The 25,030-nt window shown below is 36.3% G+C and overlaps 1 protein-coding gene across 1 annotated transcript in view; it reads right to left on the bottom strand.

Moving 5' to 3' along the window:
- dpysl3 (dihydropyrimidinase like 3) overlaps positions 1–25,030 on the bottom strand; it is a 50,433-nt gene that overhangs the window by 12,887 nt on the left and 12,516 nt on the right. The window contains exons 3-10 of the mRNA XM_084137641.1: positions 23,924–24,108; positions 19,617–19,781; positions 18,011–18,072; positions 17,329–17,409; positions 8,743–8,811; positions 8,213–8,333; positions 4,257–4,413; positions 1,056–1,197 (exon numbers count right to left, since the gene is read on the bottom strand). Coding sequence (XP_083993767.1) covers positions 1,056–1,197; positions 4,257–4,413; positions 8,213–8,333; positions 8,743–8,811; positions 17,329–17,409; positions 18,011–18,072; positions 19,617–19,781; positions 23,924–24,108 — 982 coding nt within the window. The remainder of the gene's footprint in view (positions 1–1,055; positions 1,198–4,256; positions 4,414–8,212; positions 8,334–8,742; positions 8,812–17,328; positions 17,410–18,010; positions 18,073–19,616; positions 19,782–23,923; positions 24,109–25,030) is intronic.

The raw sequence follows: 25,030 nt of genomic DNA, 5'->3' as shown, positions 1-25,030 counted from the left end.
AGAGGAATGACAAACACAACTGAGAATGAAATGCAATGCTTGTTTAACAGTAGTGCCGCATTAGGGTGAATTGAGTAAATATGTAGATATACATCCTTCCCTCGGGTCATTTTGAGCTGAAACTCATTTTTTAACAAATTAAAAAAATTTAGTGTTCATCAGATGGGTCCAAGACCCTAGGACTTTTGTCGCACTTGATCCACGAATACACAAAAAAATTTGAATGGATTTGAGGAGTTTTGTGGCTGAAATTTAATAAAGTAACAAATCCTTCACTTGCGGGTCAATTTGACCCCTTAGGAATGAATGGAATGCGAGGAATGCTTCACTACATACAGAAAACCTAAAAATGCTCAAAATTCAAACAAAATAAAATTCTAAAACTTTACCAAAAAATTATTTTATAATGTCTACATGTGTATCTGAATGCATACTGAAGAGAAACTGACTTCTATTTAGAGCTATAAGGCCATCTATTGGCTAGAGTCATGAAATATCATGTTATATTATTATTTTTTCCACAAGAGGTCAGCAAAGTCACCCAATATAAGATATTTTGAGCTGAATCTAAAGGGTTATGCATGAAATTGTGAGTTATTTTGAATTAAAGTTGAAAGAATGTGAGGAATGTGCTTAAATTACTTTTTTTTTTACTTTTTTTTTTATTGATCAAATCTAGTAACTTAAAGGTAAATAAAATAAGAAAATAACAAAAAATCTTGAATAAAAAAAATTAACATTTTGAAAAATTAAACCCCAAAATGTAATAAAAAAATTGAAAATATATATATAATAAATAATAAAATAAACTTTCTGGATAAAAAAAATGTAAGTATCATTTTAGGTCTTCGGGTCATTTTGACCCGCGAGGGAAAGATATGTTACAAAGTGCGAGGGAAGGATGAAGGTTATATTTTCTGGATCTGAGGATTAACACCTTTCGGTAAACTAAACTGATGTGCAGTCACAGATATCAGAATTTAACAATGGCTTTGAATGCTGCACATCCAGATATCATTTTTAACTGAATCTACTGTATCCACTGTGTTCCTCACCACAGCCTTGTCCCAGATGACTGACATCCTCTCCTCTACTCCATTCACTCCTTCAGGAATCTGAGTGAAGTCATCTTTCCCTATGGCCTTCTGAGCCACAGTAAATGTGCAGTGAGCACTACCCGTCACCGACAGATCACCACTAACAAGAGACAGACACATCACAATACTTCAGTGACTAGACTATACTGTGTATGTAACAGCCAAAAACAACATGTTTAATTCATATCAACCACTGTGAGAAGTAAGTGCACTTAATTGTACTGAACGCACACTTGCAGTGTACTTCAAATTTTACTTTTTAATAAGATAAAATAATATTAATGACATGAAAGGCCACTTAAGTGCCCTTGAAGAGCGTATACTGTTTCTTAAAACACTTAAGTGCACTTTAAAAAGTTTGCTTTGTAATGTCAAATTACAGTTTTTCTCATTTGCTAAGACACACTAAATGAAACTGGGATCCGCTTGATCTTCATCATCACATTATTAGCACAGCAGAAGTCTTCTCTTGCAAATTTTTTAACACTTTTTAATTTGTTTCAAACATTTTTCACACCCTTTGTCAAAACAGTTACTACAGATCTCATTGAAAGACCCCGAACTCTATTAGATTCACTGTGTTGAACAAAAGGAAAACATCTATTCACAGCTGATAGTAAGTACTTGCATAATTATAAATCTCTATGCACCTGTGTGAAACTCATTTGCACAACTCTTCAATCAGCAATCAGTCCTCATCCATCTATAAAAGATGCCACCTCTGTGTTGCTATTTGAAAGCATGGATCAAAGAGGCCATAGGCACGGAAGGAGAGTAAGAGGCCATGGCAGAGGGGCCCGAGGAAGAGGAGTTTGTATGCATGGTGGAGGAGCTGCAGCAGCAAGAGGACAAAATTGAGCTCAAGTTTCAAATGAAATTCGGAATTTGCTCTTTTTCTTAGAGAATAATGGAGCTTGAAGCTGAAGGGGCACATCTCAAATTCTTTTTTGTGGATGAAGCCGACTTCAACCTCTGTAAATTTAGGAGACGCGGGAGAAACATCATTGGGCAGAGGGCCACTGTCACAGTGCTAGGTCAGAGGGGTGTCAATATCACCATGTGTGCTGCCATCTCCAATGATGGGGTCCTTTGCCACATACCAACTATTGGCTCATACAATACAGAACGCCTCATCGCATTTCTTGACGCATTGAAAGAAATACTGATTCCACCTGAAGAGAGAGGGCTGTTGAGGCCTGGCATGACTCTGTATGTCATAATTTGGGACAATGTGGCTTTCCACCACTCTTGTCTTGTGAATGGAATGGTTTGCAGCACAGCCTCGTATTATGATGCAATTCCTCCCTGCATGCTTGCCTTTTCTGAACCCAATCGAGGAGTTCTTCTCTGCTTGGCGGTGGAAGGTGTGTGATCATCGGCCATATGAGCAGATGCCCCTCCTGGAGGCAATGAATGCTGGTTGCCTGGCAATAGGTGCAGAGGACTGCCAGGGATGGATACGTCATGCAGGGAGGTATTTCCCTCGGTGCATTGCAAGGGAAAACATTCAATGCGATGTTGATGAGAACCTGTGGCATAATCGTCAAGAACGAATGGACTAAATGTGAAAGATGGAAATATTTGCTTATGTTGCATGTTTTTAATGTTTTGTGAGTGTTAGAGCATTTTGCTAACAAAATGAGTCATTTTGACCATTGAGCTTTAGTTTTATCCTGTGTGTTAACTGTTTTGAAAATGTGATGTCAGAGTGGGCAAATGTGTTAAAGCAATCGAGAAAAACTGTAAATGTTTTGCATTAAATTACATTTTAAATCATCATTTTATTAATCTTTTGTCATGCTTTAAAGAAGTACACTTATTTTGATGAGTTGACTTACATGCTAAAGCACATACAAAGTACTTGATTATAATTTTACCTGTAGTGTGTTATTTGATATTAAATATAAAGTTAATATAATTTAAATGTAGATATATTTTAGTTTGCCATAAATCAGTACATTCAGCAGTAACTTTAACCATATTTCAAAGACAATAAAAGTAATTATGAAATTACATATAGTTGTTAAGTCCTACTTAAGTAGGTCGAAAATAGTATTCTTAAGTATTCTTAACTAATTGCATTTAATATAAATTTAAACTATAATTTAGTTTAGCAATTGAGTGTCCGAAAACATTACATTCTTATCTCACTTAATTAAATTCAAAGTATATTATTTTCATAAGTACCCTTTTTAAATGTATGCTAAAGTCTACTTACTTTTTTCTTTATTACAAGGGAAGTCAAATGAATTTGCAATGGCTTCAAAGCAAGTTAAAGTAAAAATCAGTATGAGCATCACCAAATTCAGATTCAGTAATTAGTAGTGTCAAGTACATATGAAATTGAGCCTATATATATATATATATATATATATGAAGAGTTCAGATGCAAAAGCCTCTAAGTGCCATCTGAAATTTTCTTCTAGAATGATCATTTTTATGAAGCTCGCATATTTAAGTTCAGTAATTTCACTTAAATGGCAATGAAAATTTCCTATTAATTGCCATTTAAGTGAAATCACTGAACTTAAATAAACAAGCTTGATAAAAATGAAAATTTCAGATGGCACTAGAGGTTTTTGCATCTGAACTTTTCACATATACAGGGTATATATGAAAACGTGTGCTACTTGATAAAAATAAAAACTAATGTGGTATCATCACATGAGCTAGAGGATTACTGTTCCTAAAATCTGCAGTTTTGAACAAATAGTGAGTGCATTATTCATTGACTTATAAATTTAAATCTACAAATTCCTGCCTAGCCCAGCATCTCTGGCCATAGGCAGGGAAACACCTTGGATGGATGGCCAGTCCATCACATTGAATTATTTGACAATAAACTTCAAACATATCGACTTTCATAATCAATGAATTTTAGTCAATAGTTTAAATCAGGGGTGTCCAAAAACTGCCCTGCAGCGTTTAGCTCCAACTTGCCTCGACAAACCAGCCTGGAAGTTTCTAGTATGCCTCGTAAGAGCTTGATTATCTGGTTCAGGTGTGTTTAATTGAAGCTGAACTCTGCAGAACAGTGACCCTCCAGGAGCAGGACTGGACACCATTGGTTTAGATTAACATACCCACCAGTTAAGAATGAACTGACAGATCTATTTCCCAAAATATCTTAACATATATTTAGGATTTACTTGTGCTTACCTGGACAACAGGGTGTTCAGGTAGTCTGGAGTGGTTGGGTCTGGACTGAGGGGTGGTGACGTCACAAACGAAGCAGCCTTAGCCCAGTTCTTGCTCCAATAATGAGTCCCATCAGTTCCCAAACTGGCCGTGATTGGCTCCCCAAACACCACGTTACCTAGAAATAAACAGCTTTTGTCTCATTATCTAGCTCGTTTCCAAAGTTGACCAACAAGGATTCCTACTGGCGACAATACAGTGAGACAATACAAGAGTCAACTGAAAGCATCTGCTCAGCAGTAAAGTTTAAACTGGAAAATAAACACATAAGCAACCCATTAAACAACAGCTACCCAGGCTTAAATGTCTATTATTGCAGGGACATCTGGAAAACACTGCTGCAGTGATCAACAAGAGCTCACTAGAAGAGCTGAGGCTTACTGGATGCAGCTTTCCATCCATGTTTTTGCAGCTTGGTGGTTATTAGGACGTTGCTAAGTGGTTGCTTACTGCCCCAAAAGTGCCCAACTCCACGTCTCTATGACATTCTGGTGTCTAGATATGGCTTGGGTCCCTCCTTCAATGCAAAGGTTTTGTTTGGCCGCCAGTCAAAAATCATACGTACAGATATTTAGAGAATTAAAAGCGCACCTCTCTTCAATAAGCCAGATGATCTGAGCACAAATAGTGTGGGATGAGTTATTTGCCTAAGTTTAATTATTAGAGTGAGTAGGGCTTTCTTCAAATCCCTAAACATATAAATGAGCAATTTTAACAGAGTTCATAGCAAACACCACTAATAAAATGCATCCAAGACCTTTGCAAATCTCTTTAAAAGCATCCAGAGGATAAAACTGCCTTATAAATCTCCATTCAGGACAGTCAGGAAGAATAAAGGGGTACAGTCTATGTCATAGGGTTGCATCCGTTTTGAAGACAGTGATTAACTACCCAATTTAACACTTGAACAGTGATGAATAGTGCAACAGAGATGCTGTAAGATCATTTTACAACACTTTTGGGAACGCTCTCTACCATTTCAGTGACCTAAAACTGCTGCCATAGAAATGAAGTACACTCTTTATTCCAGGTTGTGCAGCAAAGCTAAGGGATAGTGTACAGTCAGCAGATTGCTATGCTAAAGAAACCTCTGCAGGGTGATCGAAACCCCCACTGCCAAATTATGAGAGCGGTGCGAAGTGACGGGACAAAAGCAAGTAGAACCATTATAATGAGTGATGCTGTCTACACTAGATGTGTGGATGACTAGCCAGGACATATCTCGCCTTCTGATTCACCAGTGTAACGGTGAGTAATGAAGAGAGACCGCAGTGAGCCTCAAAACACTGGCTTCTAACAGTCAAGACGCCACTTAGAGACTTCACATCACGAACATAAAGAGAAAGTTAGAATTGAGAAGTTGTTGTACTGTATTAATTACAATGTTTCAACTAAATCCTGTAGGAAAGTTTAGGGAAAAGTTTGGGAACCACTGCTTTATTCAACAGTTAGTTCAGGCTAGGGTTGGGCCGATAGACATCACAATGTTGAACCGGCATCGTGACCCCATGTTTCCATGGTGACGCGTCATGCTTGGCACGTGATTCACCACAGCCAAAATAGCGCTGTATGACAGATGTAGCGCTTTTATTTCTAAATATTAACAAACTTGCTTACCATGTCATCAACTATCTTCTATTCCGATTCTCAAATACATGTAAGTGAGTTTGTTTTGTAGTTTAAAAACCTTTATAAATGATCTTGATCTGTAACGGGAGATGGGCGCCGCCATGTTTGTTTGGGCCGCAGTTCAGAGATTCCTGTCTGTTGGATTTATTAAAGCACGTGAATTCATCAGTTTCTCCCGAAATACATGAAAGTAAGTGGCCGGTGAACTGGGAGAAGAATAGAGTAAACTCTATAGTTACTTACACTGTGTATCTGATATGAATAAAGCACGTCTGCAAATATATTTGAATGGATTGTTATTGCTGCTTCCATAGACGCCATTGTGTATTTTACAAACTATAAATGTATTGTTTTGCTATAAATTATACATATTTAAATGTCTGAAACCTAAAATAAACATTATGTGGTTAAAAACACTGAATAGTTTTGATATATGACAAGCCAGTCATAGCGAGAAATAGCATACACCCCCCACCCCCACTAAAGACAGCAAATGAACATGAAGTGTGTAATTTGGGACAGGACCTTCATGTACTCAACTGACGCAGCTTTAAAGTCCCACTGTAGTCAATAATTGTATCCCTTAAAACTCATCTTTGATCACCAAAATGACATATTTAAAATTTTACCTTAAAATATCTTGAATGTAACTCGACACCCTTGCTTCATTTAGTATATGCGGTTCTATGAATATGCAAATTAGCCCCGCCTCCACTCACTCACACCAGCACAATCAATGAGTTTTTTTTTTTTATGTGCGTCAAGCAACTATGGTTGATCTTCTGTTTACCATATTTGAATTTGACTATGGAATTCATTTGATTATTTTAATTCATTTACAGCCCTGATATTTACACCTATGAGTTATTTACTTTTTCAATTCCTCCTTTAGTATTTTGCTTACAAAATACCAGTATACAGGTTTTAAATGAGTAAATAATTACAGAATTTTCATTTTTGGCTAAATTATTTCTTCCAGTTATTTTACAGAATCTACACTAGGAAGATCTGAACAGTCCAGAGCTAAAAGGCAGAGGAGAAACCTTTTCTTTTATTAACTATCATATCATTCAATTAAACTGATGACCCTTCTTGGTCCCACTTTATATTAAGTGGCTTTAAGTACAATGTACTTACATTGAAATTAATATTGAGTACATACATGTTTTTACATTGTACTTATGTTTTGAAAATACCTTCATGTAATTACAGATTTAATTAATGTATGTATTTACATGTATAATTACACTGTTGACCTTCCCTTACACCTTAACTCACCCTTAAACATAACCATACCACCAAACCTATCCCTAATCTAACTCGTATCCCACCTCAGTAGCAGCACAAGTGTTTCACAATACAACATCAACACAATAAGTACATTGAACTTATTTTTCGATGTAAATTCATAGTACTTAAAGCCACTTAAAGGTATAGCGGAGGATTTTTTTACTTCCGGGTGGAATGCCTATACTATTGGTCCTCCTAATTGTCAATCATTCTGGTGAATCAATCAAACTTTTCAAAAAGTGGAGAGGGCGGGTCTTATCTAAAATTCGGAAAGATCCTCCGCTATACCTTTAATATAAAGTGGGACCTAAATGTTCTCTAAAATGATATCGGCTGGCTTCTGTACTCCCGAGTGCTTCTCGCTTCCCTGAAACTGTAATCATGACTATTTATTTATATTGAACTGATTTACGTAACAGAGCATTTTATCTGAGTGATTTAACTAAACAGTGAGGATTATTATGATGATGGATTGTGGAACTTTTACAACAAACCAGGCAGTGCATTTAAAATAAACATTTCATACAAGTGGAAATAATGTATAGACAGCTAATATATAATGAAACCATAAATTAAAAATAAAACATTTATAATAATAAAACTGCTATTTACACATATGACACACAGAAACACAGTTGTCTCCAACTGAAGGTCATTACGGTCATGAATTTATACGTCGAAGATGACTGTAGCTCGGCAAAGGTTTATTTAACTGGATGAGATGTGTAAACTTGCAGACGACATCTGTGAAAGCTCAAACGTTACGCTGATGACATGCTCACACTGCTGGGATTTCTTATTTTATCAGACATTATGAATATGTGCAATATGGTAAAATTACAAAGAACAAAAATATTCTGTACATTCTTTTTTTTTTAAATATTGATGTGTTGATATTGTTTGAAATTGGCCCCATTACAAGTCATTCATTAGAGAATCACTCATTCAAGATTTATTTTTTTAGATGATTTATTTTTTTTAATGTTCATATTGTGTACCTTTTTTCCTGGCCTGTGAGATGATGTCAGCAGCACTCTTGCTCATCACGCGGGTCACATAGAGCGGACAGTTGGTTTGACTGGCAATCGTGATGGCTCGAAACACTGCCTCAGCCTCTAGCTACACACACACACACACACACACACACACATAATGAAGGACATTGCAAAACAGATTTAGCTGCATCTCTATGTATCTCGCATAGTTCCTCACACAATACACTGTGTTGATTTATTTCTATGCATAACTAAAATAACTTATTAATCTAGTTGGCCGGCCCATTTTCATGACTGACCTCAGTAAAATTAGCTCAAGGATCACGTCTGCAAAAGATCACTGATAGACTGATGCCAGACAGATTAGATCTGTGAGGCGGGCCAATTTTATGTCAAGTTCCTTGTCTTATTGTGAGTTTTACGTTAAGAATTGGGAAACAAATATTTTATGGGGATTGCAGTGATGTTATGAAATTATATACCACCAACAAGCCACCAGATACACCACTATACAACTGTTAGTGGTCACTGACCTCTTCCGGGCGGCTGAGAACATGTCCCTCAGGTCCGGTGATGCCCATCTCCAGCATCCGGGTCTGCTCCTGAAGAACACACAGTCATAGAAGATTAGAGACTCTCTGGCCCTGTTTACAGCTGGCATTAAGATGAGTTTTGGTGGATCGGATCACAGGTAGACGAGGGAGACACATTCCCGTTCACACCTGGTGTTTTAATGTGTCTCTTTTGTCCACTTTTAACCACTTCTGTCCTGATTTCTCCTCTTTTTCAAGATCTTTCGATCCAATGGATGAAATAAGCTCATGCAATGTACATATGGAAGAGCCTGGAGACGTGTATTAACCGTGCATCATGATTTGTAATTTCATAATTGCTTCTGTTGTCTTTGAAATATGATTAAAGTGCACTGCCAAATGTATTGACAAGCATTTATGGTAAACTAATATACTTCATACTTCAATATTATGTAATTTCTTTTGAAACTTGCATGCCATATATTTAGATATATTTGTAATTACACAGTTGTAATGAAGAAAGTTGCAATTTTGTACATTTAAAATATATTAATTTTAAATATAACATCGACCATCACTTCAGTTCAAATTATAATAAAGTACTTCACATGTGCTTTAGTATGTTAATCAACAAATCAAAATAAGGATACTTTTTTAAAGCACAAACAAAGATTATCAATAATCAATAAATTATTTAAAATATACTTCATTTGAGATGAGAACTGTACATATTTTTAAAAGTGTACTTAAACGTATCAATAAACAGTCATGAAAGTGTACTCTCTTTAAGTGCTCCTAAATGGTCTTTTGTTTTAATAATATATTATGCTCAACTAGTTTTTTTTTTTTAAATATACTTTTAAGATTTAAAGTACACTACAAGCGCGGATTCAATACAATTATACACACTTCTTTTTCACAAGGGCAGAATCAGACAAACTATAAAAAAATTTAAGTCATTTCAACTCAAATTACATTAAACTGACTTGAAACTTGAAGAACTTATAAAAAATGTTGTCATGATTTATTGATCATATCATTTTTTACAGTGTACTTTTTACTACTTAACTACAGTATTATTTTACAGAATCTACAATAGGATGATGATCTAAGTATGCAGAGTAAGTGATGTTCAGAGAGTGGGATGAGACCACCCGCACACTGCCCGGCTTGATAATGTCCAGATGACTGACACTGGATGAGGGAAATCAGGACGTACAGTATCCTATCCTCCCACTCATCAGAAGGATTGAAGGATTGAGGATACTAAATATCCTCACCTCACCCTCAGTCATGGAAAATGCAGCATGTCTTTTTATGTCATCACATCACTGCTTTTGTAACTTTACACGTGACCTGAGAAAGCATTTCTAATCTAATTTACTCCGGGAATATATGGAGATGCAAAATAACCACATACTGCATTCATATCTCAGAAGATTCTGAAAAGGTCAAAACTAGGGAAGAGAATAATTCTGTTTTAATGATTCTGCTTCAGATTTGATGTACTTAAGTCCTTCTGTTTATGGATTATTTCTGTCATTTTGAAACAGAACAAATGGCTGATGTTTGAAAAGCTGATGTTTTTTATTGCATTCACTGTAAGGCTGCATGATACAGAAAGAAAAATGGAGATTGTAATATTTTGTTTTTCTGTAATATATTCTGCTAAACGGAAAAAAAATACAGGAAGTTTCACCAGATGACTTGAATAGATTTGGAAAGAATTAATCATCCTAGAATGATTGGGGTGATTTTGTTGGGAAGTGTATATGGCATATATATTATATATATATATAAAAACTTTTACTCTAAAGACCTTTAAGTGTGAAATCCTTTTTGGGCCAGAGAGTTTGCACAAAAAAAATTAAAACCTGTGTGTTCATACTTGACTTAATAATTATCATGATTTTATTGTGATAAGTATTAAATATATTAAACAAAATATTATTCATTTACACTCGTTCAGCTCACAGAATCTCAGAATAGCTTGATTCACAGTAAATCAACCCCTGAAACACAGTATCATGAACTACACATAGCACATATATTTACTTACTTGAATTGCAGGCTGAGCAATTTGACAATCACACAAAGCCATACCGTGATATTGATTTTATTTCGATATATGTCGCAAATTACTGTACAATGTGTTACTGTATGCCAGTGGCTATGATGCATATTTATCTTATATGCATATTTTTTAACAATGTTCTGACCACATTTCAGAAGAATGCAGAATAATCAAAAGCTCTCTTAAATGAGAATGTCCCGTCCACCTACAGTAATACCACATGCCTCTTAAATCATGGTTGAGTAAACTGAAGCATGTTAGCTACTGAAAAAATTAAAGAGCCCTTTTGATGTGTCATGTTTTAACATTAAAAATGTCAAAAAAATCTTTAAACGATTTCAAAAGTTGCCCAAAGTGGTCCTTTAAAGGAGCCGCACATTAAAAACAGAGGTCTAGAATGTTAAAAATAATATTTTTTCTGCATATATATATATATATATATATATATATATATATATATATATATATATATATATATTATATATATATTAGTATATATGTTACCGGCAAAGTGTGAAATCCCGGTATTGTATAGAATGCCTACGCAATGTATAGAATTCCTGATGTTTTTTGCAAAAAATACATTACCTAATTCTATACATTACCTAGGCATTCTATAGAATGCCGGATTACACACTTTGCCGGTAACATATATATTGTGCTAAAAACCTTATTAACGTTATAAGTAAATCTCAAGCAACATTCAAATAATTTAAAAAAATCCACGTCTTGACCCCTTTAATGCTTGTCAGTCAGTAAATGTTTGACTAACGTCACTGCATAGGAAACATCAAATAATTATCCATATAAAAACCATAATTTACAGACAAAGCAAAGCATTATGAAATCATTCACTTGCGGTTTGTGATGAAGCTGCTGTCAGATTCAATACAGTCGCTGCTTCATCTTTCAACAAAAGTTTCTTTGCAAACTCTCAAGCGTGTGGAGTCCGTCAGAAACTGAACGCACATCTGTATACTGTATCAGTGTAGACAGCATCAGTCATTATAATCTGAACACACATCTGTATACTGTATCAGTGTATCAGCGTCAGTCATTATAATCTGAACACACATCTGTATACTGTATCAGTGTATCAGCGTCAGTCATTATAATCTGAACACACATCTGTATACTGTATCAGTGTATCGGCGTCAGTCATTATAATCTGAACACACATCTGTATACTGTATCAGTGTATCGGCGTCAGTCATTATAATCTGAACACACATCTGTATACTGTATCAGTGTAGACAGCGTCAGTCATTATAATCTGAACACACATCTGTATACTGTATCAGTGTATCAGCGTCAGTCATTATAATCTGAACACACATCTGTATACTGTATCAGTGTAGACAGCATCAGTCATTATAATCTGAACACACATCTGTATACTGTATCAGTGTATCAGCGTCAGTCATTATAATCTGAACACACATCTGTATACTGTATCAGTGTATCAGCGTCAGTCATTATAATCTGAACACACATCTGTATACTGTATCAGTGTAGACAGCGTCAGTCATTATAATCTGAACACACATCTGTATACTGTATCAGTGTAGACAGCGTCAGTCATTATAATCTGAACACACATCTGTATACTGTATCAGTGTATCAGCGTCAGTCATTATAATCTGAACACACATCTGTATACTGTATCAGTGTATCAGCGTCAGTCATTATAATCTGAACACACATCTGTATACTGTATCAGTGTATCAGCGTCAGTCATTATAATCTGAACACACATCTGTATACTGTATCAGTGTAGACAGCGTCAGTCATTATAATCTGAACACACATCTGTATACTGTATCAGTGTATCAGCGTCAGTCATTATAATCTGAACACACATCTGTATACTGTATCAGTGTATCAGCGTCAGTCATTATAATCTGAACACACATCTGTATACTGTATCAGTGTAGACAGCGTCAGTCATTATAATCTGAACACACATCTGTATACTGTATCAGTGTATCAGCGTCAGTCATTATAATCTGAACACACATCTGTATACTGTATCAGTGTAGACAGCATCAGTCATTATAATCTGAACACACATCTGTATACTGTATCAGTGTAGACAGCGTCAGTCATTATAATCTGAACACACATCTGTATACTGTATCAGTGTATCAGCGTCAGTCATTATAATCTGAACACACATCTGTATACTGTATCAGTGTAGACAGTCAGTCATTATAATCTGAACACACATCTGTATACTGTATCAGTGTATCAGAGTCAGTCATTATAATCTGAACACACATCTGTATACTGTATCAGTGTATCAGTGTCAGTCATTATAATCTGAACACATCTGTATACTGTATCAGTGTAGACAGCGTCAGTCATTATAATCTGAACACACATCTGTATACTGTATCAGTGTATCAGAGTCAGTCATTATAATCTGAACACACATCTGTATACTGTATCAGTGTATCAGCGTCAGTCATTATAATCTGAACACACATCTGTATACTGTATCAGTGTATCAGCGTCAGTCATTACAATCTGAACACACATCTGTATACTGTATCAGTGTATCAGAGTCAGTCATTATAATCTGAACACACATCTGTATACTGTATCAGTGTATCAGCGTCAGTCATTATAATCTGAACACACATCTGTATACTGTATCAGTGTATCAGCGTCAGTCATTATAATCTGAACACACATCTGTATACTGTATCAGTGTATCGGCGTCAGTCATTATAATCTGAACACACATCTGTATACTGTATCAGTGTATCAGAGTCAGTCATTATAATCTGAACACACATCTGTATACTGTATCAGTGTATCAGCGTCAGTCATTATAATCTGAACACACATCTGTATACTGTATCAGTGTATCAGCGTCAGTCATTATAATCTGAACACACATCTGTATACTGTATCAGTGTAGACAGCGTCAGCCATTATAATCTGAACACACATCTGTATACTGTATCAGTGTATCAGCGTCAGTCATTATAATCTGAACACACATCTGTATACTGTATCAGTGTATCGGCGTCAATCATTATAATCTGAACACACATCTGTATACTGTATCAGTGTATCGGCGTCAGTCATTATAATCTGAACACACATCTGTATACTGTATCAGTCTGTATACTGTATCAGTGTATCGGCGTCAGTCATTATAATCTGAACACACATCTGTATACTGTATCAGTGTATCAGCGTCAGTCATTATAATCTGAACACACATCTGTATACTGTATCAGTGTATCAGCGTCAGTCATTATAATCTGAACACACATCTGCATACTGTATCAGTGTATCAGAGTCAGTCATTATAATCTGAACACACATCTGTATACTGTATCAGTGTATCAGCGTCAGTCATTATAATCTGAACACACATCTGTATACTGTATCAGTGTATCAGAGTCAGTCATTATAATCTGAACACACATCTGTATACTGTATCAGTGTAGACAGCGTCAGTCATTATAATCTGAACACACATCTGTATACTGTATCAGTGTAGACAGAGTCAGTCATTATAATCTGAACACACATCTGTATACTGTATCAGTGTATCAGCGTCAGTCATTATAATCTGAACACACATCTGTATACTGTATCAGTGTATCAGAGTCAGTCATTATAATCTGAACACACATCTGTATACTCTATCAGTGTATCAGCGTCAGTCATTATAATCTGAACACACATCTGTATACTGTATCAGTGTAGACAGCGTCAGTCATTATAATCTGAACACACATCTGTATACTGTATCAGTGTATCAGCGTCAGTCATTATAATCTGAACACACATCTGTATACTGTATCAGTGTAGACAGCGTCAGTCATTATAATCTGAACACACATCTGTATACTGTATCAGTGTAGACAGCGTCAGTCATTATAATCTGAACACACATCTGTATACTGTATCAGTGTATCAGCGTCAGTCATTATAATCTGAACACACATCTGTATACTGTATCAGTGTATCAGAGTCAGTCATTATAATCTGAACACACATCTGTATACTGTATCAGTGTATCAGAGTCAGTCATTATAATCTGAACACACATCTGTATACTGTATCAGTGTATCAGCGTCAGTCATTATAATCTGAACACACATCTGTATACTGTATCAGTGTATCAGAGTCAGTCATTATAATCTGAACACACATCTGTATACTGTATCAGTGTAGACAGCATCAGTCATTATAATCTGAACACACATCTGTATACTGTATCAGTGTATCAGAGTCAGTCATTATAATCTGAACACACATCTGTATACTGTATCAGTGTATCAGAGTCAGTCATTATAATCTGAACACACATCTGTATACTGTATCAGTGTATCAGAGTCAGTCATTATAATCTGAACACACATCTGTATACTGTATCAGTGTAGACAGAGTCAGTCATTATAATCTGAACACACATCTGTATACTGTATCAGTGTAGACAGCGTCAGTCATTATAATCTGAACGCACATCTGTATACTGTATCAGTGTATCGGCGTCAGTCATTATAATCTGAACACACATCTGTATACTGTATCAGTGTAGACAGCGTCAGTCATTATAATCTGAACACACATCTGTATACTGTATCAGTGTATCGGCGTCAGTCATTATAATCTGAACACACATCTGTATACTGTATCAGTGTATCAGCGTCAGTCATTATAATCTGAACACACATCTGTATACTGTATCAGTGTATCGGCGTCAGTCATTATAATCTGAACACACATCTGTATACTGTATCAGTGTATCGGCGTCAGTCATTATAATCTGAACACACATCTGTATACTGTATCAGTGTATCGGCGTCAGTCATTATAATCTGAACACACATCTGTATACTGTATCAGTCTGTATACTGTATCAGTGTATCGGCGTCAGTCATTATAATCTGAACACACATCTGTATACTGTATCAGTGTATCAGCGTCAGTCATTATAATCTGAACACACATCTGTATACTGTATCAGTGTATCAGCGTCAGTCATTATAATCTGAACACACATCTGCATACTGTATCAGTGTATCAGAGTCAGTCATTATAATCTGAACACACATCTGTATACTGTATCAGTGTATCAGCGTCAGTCATTATAATCTGAACACACATCTGTATACTGTATCAGTGTATCAGAGTCAGTCATTATAATCTGAACACACATCTGTATACTGTATCAGTGTAGACAGCGTCAGTCATTATAATCTGAACACACATCTGTATACTGTATCAGTGTAGACAGAGTCAGTCATTATAATCTGAACACACATCTGTATACTGTATCAGTGTATCAGCGTCAGTCATTATAATCTGAACACACATCTGTATACTGTATCAGTGTATCAGAGTCAGTCATTATAATCTGAACACACATCTGTATACTGTATCAGTGTAGACAGCGTCAGTCATTATAATCTGAACACACATCTGTATACTGTATCAGTGTATCGGCGTCAGTCATTATAATCTGAACACACATCTGTATACTGTATCAGTGTATCAGCGTCAGTCATTATAATCTGAACACACATCTGTATACTGTATCAGTGTATCGGCGTCAGTCATTATAATCTGAACACACATCTGTATACTGTATCAGTGTATCGGCGTCAGTCATTATAATCTGAACACACATCTGTATACTGTATCAGTGTATCAGAGTCAGTCATTATAATCTGAACACACATCTGTATACTGTATCAGTGTATCAGCGTCAGTCATTATAATCTGAACACACATCTGTATACTGCAGGGGTCTCCAACCTTTTTTCATTTGAGAGCTCCTTTTTAAAAAGGAAAGTGGCAGAGAGCTACTCATTTAATACAATACTTAAATCTCTTAAATAATGTCTCATAACTCTCATATTAACAAATAACAACTATCAAAACTGCTTTAGACCTAAGAGTTTTTGTAGGCCTAAATATGTCACCCTTAAATGTCAGAGAAAAACAGAATCCAAGATCATTTTTTAGTTGATCATTACTAGAGATGAAATGGCATGAACATTTCATTTCATGGTTATAGTGACAAAAATGATCACGGTTATCACAGAATCCTGTTCAAAAAGTAGATATACTACACAATAAAATCAATTCAAGTTTTATGTCGAAAACCAGCAAATAACAAATAAAATTAGCATCAATATGTACTTTTTGTTTACATAAACATTAAAATAATAACATTAAAAATGATAGCCAGAAAAAGAGTGTCTTGCAACGTTATACTGACATGCATGCAAGTTCAAATCAAGTTTTGACAAAAAATGTTTTATAAAAAGATAAACCTCACATATTTCAGCCACCACTCTTGTTCATCCAAAACAAACTACAAAATAGACTCAAAGTGTTAAATACCGGAATTGTCCTTTAAGATCTGAAACTAGCAGCATGACCTTTAATATGTCAAAAGATCAAGGCAAATTTGATTTCTCATGTCATGACCCCTTTAAAAGTGGCCCAGAGTTAAGTGTAGTAAAGCGAAATAAAGTGCATACCTCAGCTATTATTTCTCCATTTTCTGCGTGGACCTGTGCAATTCCTCCATGCTCTCCAAGAAAGGTGAAGATCTCATAAAGCTGTTCAAATATAAATTGAAAAATCATATTAGATATTAAATAGTGAGGTTTTAACAAGAAAACATAGCTTATGTTGCAATGTGTTCAAGTGGTGATTTTGATATTCTTAATCTTAGATGACATAGAACGGTTATTTGTTAGTTCAGATGAACCAAACTAAAGTCTGTGTGACTTAAGTCTAAAAATCAAGCCATTTTCAGTTAATAGAAGAATAATATTCATAGAGTTTATAACTCATATGTGTACCAATACATAAATAATCATTAATAAACAGCAACATTCTTTAACATGAAATGAGGGGGCATTCGTGAGTGAAGATTAATTACTGTATTGAACTGATTCATTCAAACAGACAGCACAAAAAATGCCTCCACAAGCACTACTTAAGACTTTTTATCCGTTTTACAGACTTAAAACATTTGAGTGCTTTGTAAGGATCTTCAGGTCCCCTGTTTAATATGACTGACCTTCATTACATTATACCAACGAAAATCATTTTTAAGGGTCAGATCATAAAGAAATAACTCCCAACATCTGCATGTATTGATCAAATGAAAAGAACGTGTTTATCCACTATGCTCTCCACTTTTCTTCGGCTTACCTCACTGTTGCTCATCTGATAGAGGTCTTTATAGGCCATATACACCTGGAAGGAGTTCACTCCTATATGGACAGAACGAATAAATCAGCAAACCACAACATGATACAGTGTTCACTATCAATTTTCACTTTCATAATGTTATGCGACTCTTAGGGCCCTATCTTACACCCTGCGCAATGCAGCTCCAAGTACGATGCAAGTGTTTTTTGCTAGTTTCAGCCCGACGCAATTATCATTTTCACGTCCTGCGCCACGTTGTTTAAATAGGAAATGCATTTGCGCCCATTTGTGCGCCCATGGGCTGCTGGTCTGTAAACCAGGTGTGTTCAGGCGCATTGTTGGCACGTTGCTATTTTGAGGAAATGAAACAGACTGAGCCATTGACCAACTGAAACCGGGTCAACTGTCTCCCATGGCGCAGTATTTTTTTTGTTATTTAAAGAGCGCGTTAGTAATGTGTGCTTATAGGCAGGTCCACAACGCACGTACACTCTGCTTATTAAACACACTGTTTTAAAAAAATTAATATTTGGCATGTTTGTGTGCTGCTGTACGTCCCTGCACAGTAGCACACAAACATGCCAAATATTAAAATTAAAAGGATTACTATGTAAAAGATTATTATTGTGTGCATAAAGATATGGTGGAATCCGGCTTGTCCCGTAGATGGTCTACTTGCTCGCTTTAACCTCACGCACGAGCAGATCCGTCTGCGCTCTGGAAACGCATTCGGTCTTTCCACTATCAAATTCCGTCATGTATATAGTGAATCCACCATGGCGCGAGCACAACTGGCATTTAAAGGGAATGGGAGATGAGACTCTGATTGGTTTAACGCACGTAAATCCCAAAACACACCCATTACTCATTAAGAGAATAGGGACAACCCTCTTAGACCATGCGCCGGGAGCGCCGACCATTTTTCCCGTCGTTAAACTAACAAAAGTGGATTCGGACACGTCCTAAATGCACTTGCGCCATGTGCTTTAGACTGTGCGCTTAGATCGTTAAAATAGGGCCCTTCTTCTCCAAGTAGGGTGGGGATTGTATCCATCATGAATTGATTGGATGGTGAAAATACCAAAATGGATGTTAAACAATAAGCATAAACTGATGCATCAAGCCCAGACCAGGGAAGTGATGAATGTGGAATTCTTTTAATAGATATTGTTATAGACGACATTCTTCAACAAACAATATTTAGCTTAAAAGAAAATATTATTTAAATATTATTTCAAAAAAAAGATCACTCATTAATATTGATTGAATAAGTATTTTCTTACAAACACTAAATGCTCTACTGTATTAAAAGCACAGTGCTTCATTAGTTGTCACATGATAATATGTAGCGGAACAGATTCTGCGCTCATTTGTTGGTTTTACAGTAATGAAGCAGAAACAGAAATAGCTCAAATGACCAAGAATAACTTCAGTCAAAGCGAAACACATTCCCTATGGGATACCATACTGGCAGTTGTATTTATAACTTAAGAAGGGATTTTTTTTAGTATGCTGAACTATTTTCTGGAACAGTTCAGAAATGAATTCTTACCATCTGGATGCTTGAATCCCTTGTTCAAGGACGTAATAGTAAAAGATCTCTCACCTTTCTCCTTGATGAGGCTCTCGACCTCTTGTTTGGTGCTGTCGTTCCAGTGTGTGATGTCCACATGCAGAGAGTAGTCACAGCATGTTTTCTCATCTGCCCATTCACGCCAGCGCTCGAACGCTTCCACCAAACTAGCGCCAGGCTCCGGGATCACATGATCCACTGCAGGAGATACATAAGAGAGGGACACTGTCATTTAGACGACCACACACACACCTAGGCTGCGTCCGAAATCACATACTCTCTTGAGTAGGTACTCATTTTGAATGAGTAATTACTTTGCAACCACTTAAAAAGTGTGTTCTGTGTAGTATGAATGTAATCTGAATGTACTGTAATATTTGCCATGTTGTTACTGTCACGTGACCTGCCAGCATCAGTTGTGTCGCTTCACTGCTATTCATAAATCCTCTCCTGTGGCCTCATGGGATAATAAAGTGTCCATCATACTGTATACACACTTCAGAATCAGACACTTCAGAAATACTGTAGGTCATCAGGTCATTTTTTCCTACTCTTTTATGAGTACTGTGAATACTACTTTTGTCACATAATGTTCTTCGCCTACTATATAGTGAAGTATGCGATTTCAGATGCAGCCCTATATTTTTAAAAGCACACACCTTTATTTTTTAAAAATGGGGCGGTCATGAACGATTCATTCATTTTGAACGAATCTTTAATATGACTCGGGACTACCGAGTTGTCTCAGAGAGTGATTCGTTCATTTTGTGTTGACCGCGCATGCGCAATCCTATGGGTTCTATGAAACAGAAGTGATTAGTTCATCTCTCGAGTCTTCGGGTTCGGGTCCGAGTCTTTCGTTCTTCCCGTCAATCCCATAGAGGGCTATGCTGTCAGTACCGGAAAGAGAATTGATAAGTTCATCTCTCGGGTCTATCGTTCTTTTGTCACGTGACATGATGTGACAGCGCTGGACACATAAATGAGTTAATAATTCCCAAACTGTATTATAAACAAGCGCGTAGTCAGTTTTTGAATAGTGGAAATGAATAGTGGAATAAAGTCGTTATTTTTGTTTGTTTTTGCGCACAAAAAGTATTTTCGTCGCTTGATATACTTAAGATTAAGCCACTGTAGTCACTTGGACTATATTAACGATCTCTTTAATAACTTTTCTGGGCCAGCAAGTTTCGGTCACCTAGCAGCCTATGGAGAAGTGATCCAGCACTCAGATTTCATCAAAAATATCTTAATTTATGTTCCAAAGATGAACGAAGGTCTTACAGGGTTGGAACAACATGGGGGTGAGTAATTACTGACAGAATTTTCATTTTTGGGTGAACTAACCCTTTAAAGGGAATGTGAGATGACGCTCTGATTGGTTTATTTCACGTTACGCCCAAACCACACCTATGAGTAATGAAGCTACTTCAGACCAACACATTTTAGATTTGCGTCGGGTGCAAGAGTCATTTATCCCGCCGGTATAATAGCAACAGCGCCCGAGATCCGCCCACAAAGTTACTTGCGTTTCACGTTTGATACTTGCGTTTCAGATCGTTAAAATAGGGCCCAATGTGTGTTTTTGGTCTCAAATTATAGCTTTTTTATTTCTTTCAGGTTACAATTTTTAGAATTCCTGTCATCATGGTACTTTTCCATATGAATGTGGTACTAAAGAGTTGGTAATGCTTTAATTTAAACTTTATCTATGATGGGGAAAATCATTTTGATAAAGCTATATATATATATATATATATAGCCTAATAACAACATACAGTTAAGTCACTTACGTATGGAGTTAAAACGACTCGAGTCGAACCCGAGAAATCAATTCTGTATCCGGGACCGACTGCATAGCTCAGATTATGTGGCTGTCACGTGATGAACGAATGACTCGAACCCGAAGTCGATAGGCTCGAGACGTGAACTAATCAGTTCTGTATCCGGTACTACAGACCGCATAGCTCAGTTTATGCGGATATGTCACGGGATAAACGAACGGCTTGGATCGGGAGGTGAGGTGAACTAACACACTGCATGGCCTGAAGATAAATGAAGATAAATGAATGAATCGTTTCTGTTTCTCATAATTCTTCCTTGCATTGCAATTTTTTTCTTATTCTAAATGTGATCAACATTTGATGTGTTTGGGGAATTTGGCTATTAACATGTAACATTTTAAATACATTCTGCTGAAATGAACGAAATGAACGAAATGACGAGATTTGTTCATTCTGATGAACGAGATTCAAAGATCTGAGTCCGTCAAATGATCCGAACTTCCCACTGCTAATATTTTTGTTAAATCGCTTACTGAAATGTGTGCTACTGTCAAAATCTACTCAGAAATGTTTTGATTAAGCATACCAACAAAAACCTTGTGGATTGCTCACAGGATAATTAACAGTTCCCACGATTCCTTTTTTACCAGGTCATGGCTTGAGTTGAAGGAGTCCACGGTTTCATATTTTCAGACAATTAGGCCAAGAACATATTTTACGCAATCGCACAAACGCATCTGTGAGTGTGTGACCAACACATGTACTAGTATTTGGTTATTTTAGCCTCTTATTAGCATTGTTGCATTGCAAACTGTGTTAATGCGCAGTTTAGAACTGGATGCAAGTGTGCATAAACTGTTCCTGGCCTTAGTCATCAAATTCTCTGTAAAATGACATTGGATTCGGTCAGCATTAGAGGAGGGCTTCTTGTGGTCTTCTAGTGCAGACCACAAAATATACTATTACTGCGCTCATAAACAGCTAATTTCACTCATATTAAAGCAACCCTGTCTAAACCACACTCTAAAGAGATTTAGCAAGGAGTCTCTCAGTGTTTTCACTACTTCTTCATTGTCTCTCTATTATCTACATGTATAATCTACTAAACATTTCCTCTGGGAACAAAGGGATCTGTGCAGCTGGTCTTTAACTCACTGCTAATGTTCCCTGTTAAACGCAGGGTTTATTATACAATAAGGCGTTCTTCTGTACCAGCTGTTGTCACTTTTTCTTCTGCGGTGGTCAGAAAGAGCTGCTGTCTTTCCACAGAACTCCAGTTTCACCGTACAAGAGCTTTGTGTGGTCTGCCGGAAGGCTACTATTGTTGTCAATGTTTATTATTAACACACACACACACGCAGACACATACTTTCCTATGTCTGTGAAGCATCGAGCTTCTACAGCTTTTAAAGGTCCCGTATTATGCCCCTTTTCACAAGATGTAAAATAAGTCTCTGATGTCCCCAGAGTGTGTATGTGAAGTTTCAGCTCAAAATACCCAACAGATCATTTTTTACAGCATGTTTAAATTGTCATTTTTTGGGGCTCAGAAAAACGCGCTGTTTTAGTGTGTGCCCTTTAAATGCAAATAAGCTGCTGCTGGACGACCCAGGGGGCGGAGCTTCACGAGCTCGCGCTCAGTCTCTCAGGACAATCTCATCTCACGGAATGATGATAATATCAGAAACTCTCAGTAACGGTGTTCATTTCGAGTCGGACAATAATGCCTACAGAGTCAGAGTGCTGTATAGAGATGGAACAGGTATAGTTTAGTAGTTTAATTACGGTTATTATAACGTATTTGTCATCTGCTTGTATGTATCCATTATTTATTAATAGCCTACAAGTCTGCTGTCTGAATGATGATCAAACATATACTGATTAGTTTAATTATTAAAAGTTTATTGTACATCACACAAAAGATGAAGCGTCAGTTTTACTTCAGAAAATCACCGTAAGAGCTGAGTAAACACAGTAAGTTATAAGAAGTGCGCAAGTACATAAACGAATTTCGGTAGAGTTGAGGGAGCATTCCTGTGGCCGGAGGTTAGTCAAAAAACTGTTCTACTGACGTCATTAAAGAAGGAAGTAGAGGGATGTAGTCCAAACGGGCCGTTCGATGTAGGCGACTTCTGTTAAATAAAATATCTTGCTTGGTATTGAACTTTGAGCTTTATAATTTTACAGATATTATTTATGCTCTAACAGCAACATTACAAACTAACTAAAGTTTGAAACATGGGATCACGAAGAACGGGACCTTTAATGCACTTTACTGGGTCCATTAAAAGGGGTCTTACTTTAATGTGCTTAAACGTTCAAACCACCTAATTTCTTAACAAAAGCCTCCAACTGCATTTGAACGCCGCATGTTAGGTATACAGTATCCTGAATATTATATAGAATTCTGGTTAACACTTTATTTTAAGGTGTCATTATTACAGTGTAATTATATATTTAAGTACTGAGTAATATTTAACAACTACATGTACTTACTATAGGGTTAGGGTAGGGTTAGGGTTAGTTGCATGTAATTAAGCATATGACAGATCTTACCGATCATGGTGGTTCCTCCAGCAAGAGCGGCCTTGGTGCCCTGGCTGAAATCATCCACGGTTGTCGTGCCCCTGAAGGGCATCTGTAAGTGGGTGTGGATGTCAATTCCTCCAGGAATCACCATCTTCCCATTGGCCTCAACGGTCTTCACCCCTCCTGGTACGATCAAGTTGTCACCAATTTGCCTTAAAGTTGACAGAACATGGTTATTTAGCTAAACTTTTTCATTACACTATGAATTAAATGTTATTGGATTGATGAAGGGATGACCATTTCTGAGTATGACTAATGCTTAGTGTTGAATAACTCATCTCAGATCATAAGAAAAAATAGGTAGAAAAAAATATTTGAAAAAAAAAAAATTAATTAATCACATTATCAATATGATATCATTTAAAATACTACGAATAACTCAAAATCTTTGGTCTGCTAAATAAAATTCATTGTGGTAGGAAGCCATTTTGTTGTCATGTGAAGTGACCCCTGTATATTTTGGGTAATGGAAATTAATAGAATACTAAAAATATCAATATTTTGACCAAGTTGTTCTAAACCTGAAAGAATTTCTTTCTTCTGCTGAACACAGAAGAAGATATTTTGAAGAAGGTTGGTAACCAAACAGTTTCTGGTCCCTATTGACTTCCATAGTATAGAAAATGTGGGTGAACTAACCCTTTAAAGGTGCATTGTGTAATATTTAGGAGGATCAAGTAACAATAATATTCGCAATAACATATTGTTTTACTAAATAATCAAGTAAACCTAATTTCTTAATTTATCTTTGTAAAGAAACCTCACTGTGTAACTGGCTACTCTCTGCTGTCTCAGACGACGACATCACTTCCTGTCAGCCACCGTAACTTCTGTTGGGTGCAATTCACAACCTCACCACTAGATGCCGCTAAAAATCACCCATGTACCTTTAAGTAAGTTAAATAGGAAATCTGAATTGATAGAAAGTCACTTCATAATACTTAAATGGAACAATTTTTTATTTTTTTTACACCAGTCATTTTATTAAATATAAATGTTTGTTGAAAATGATATAAAAGTTCAAAAAGCTAAGTATTACATTAATGCAAACATTGTATTTCTTGAAACTTGGAA

This window comes from Abramis brama, assembly GCF_963993115.1.
Source record: "Abramis brama genome assembly, chromosome: 15".
In the NCBI taxonomy this organism is placed as follows: Eukaryota; Metazoa; Chordata; class Actinopteri; order Cypriniformes; family Leuciscidae; genus Abramis; species Abramis brama.
Note: the sequence above shows the minus strand (reverse complement) of the source record. Positions and strands in the feature narration are given on the sequence as shown.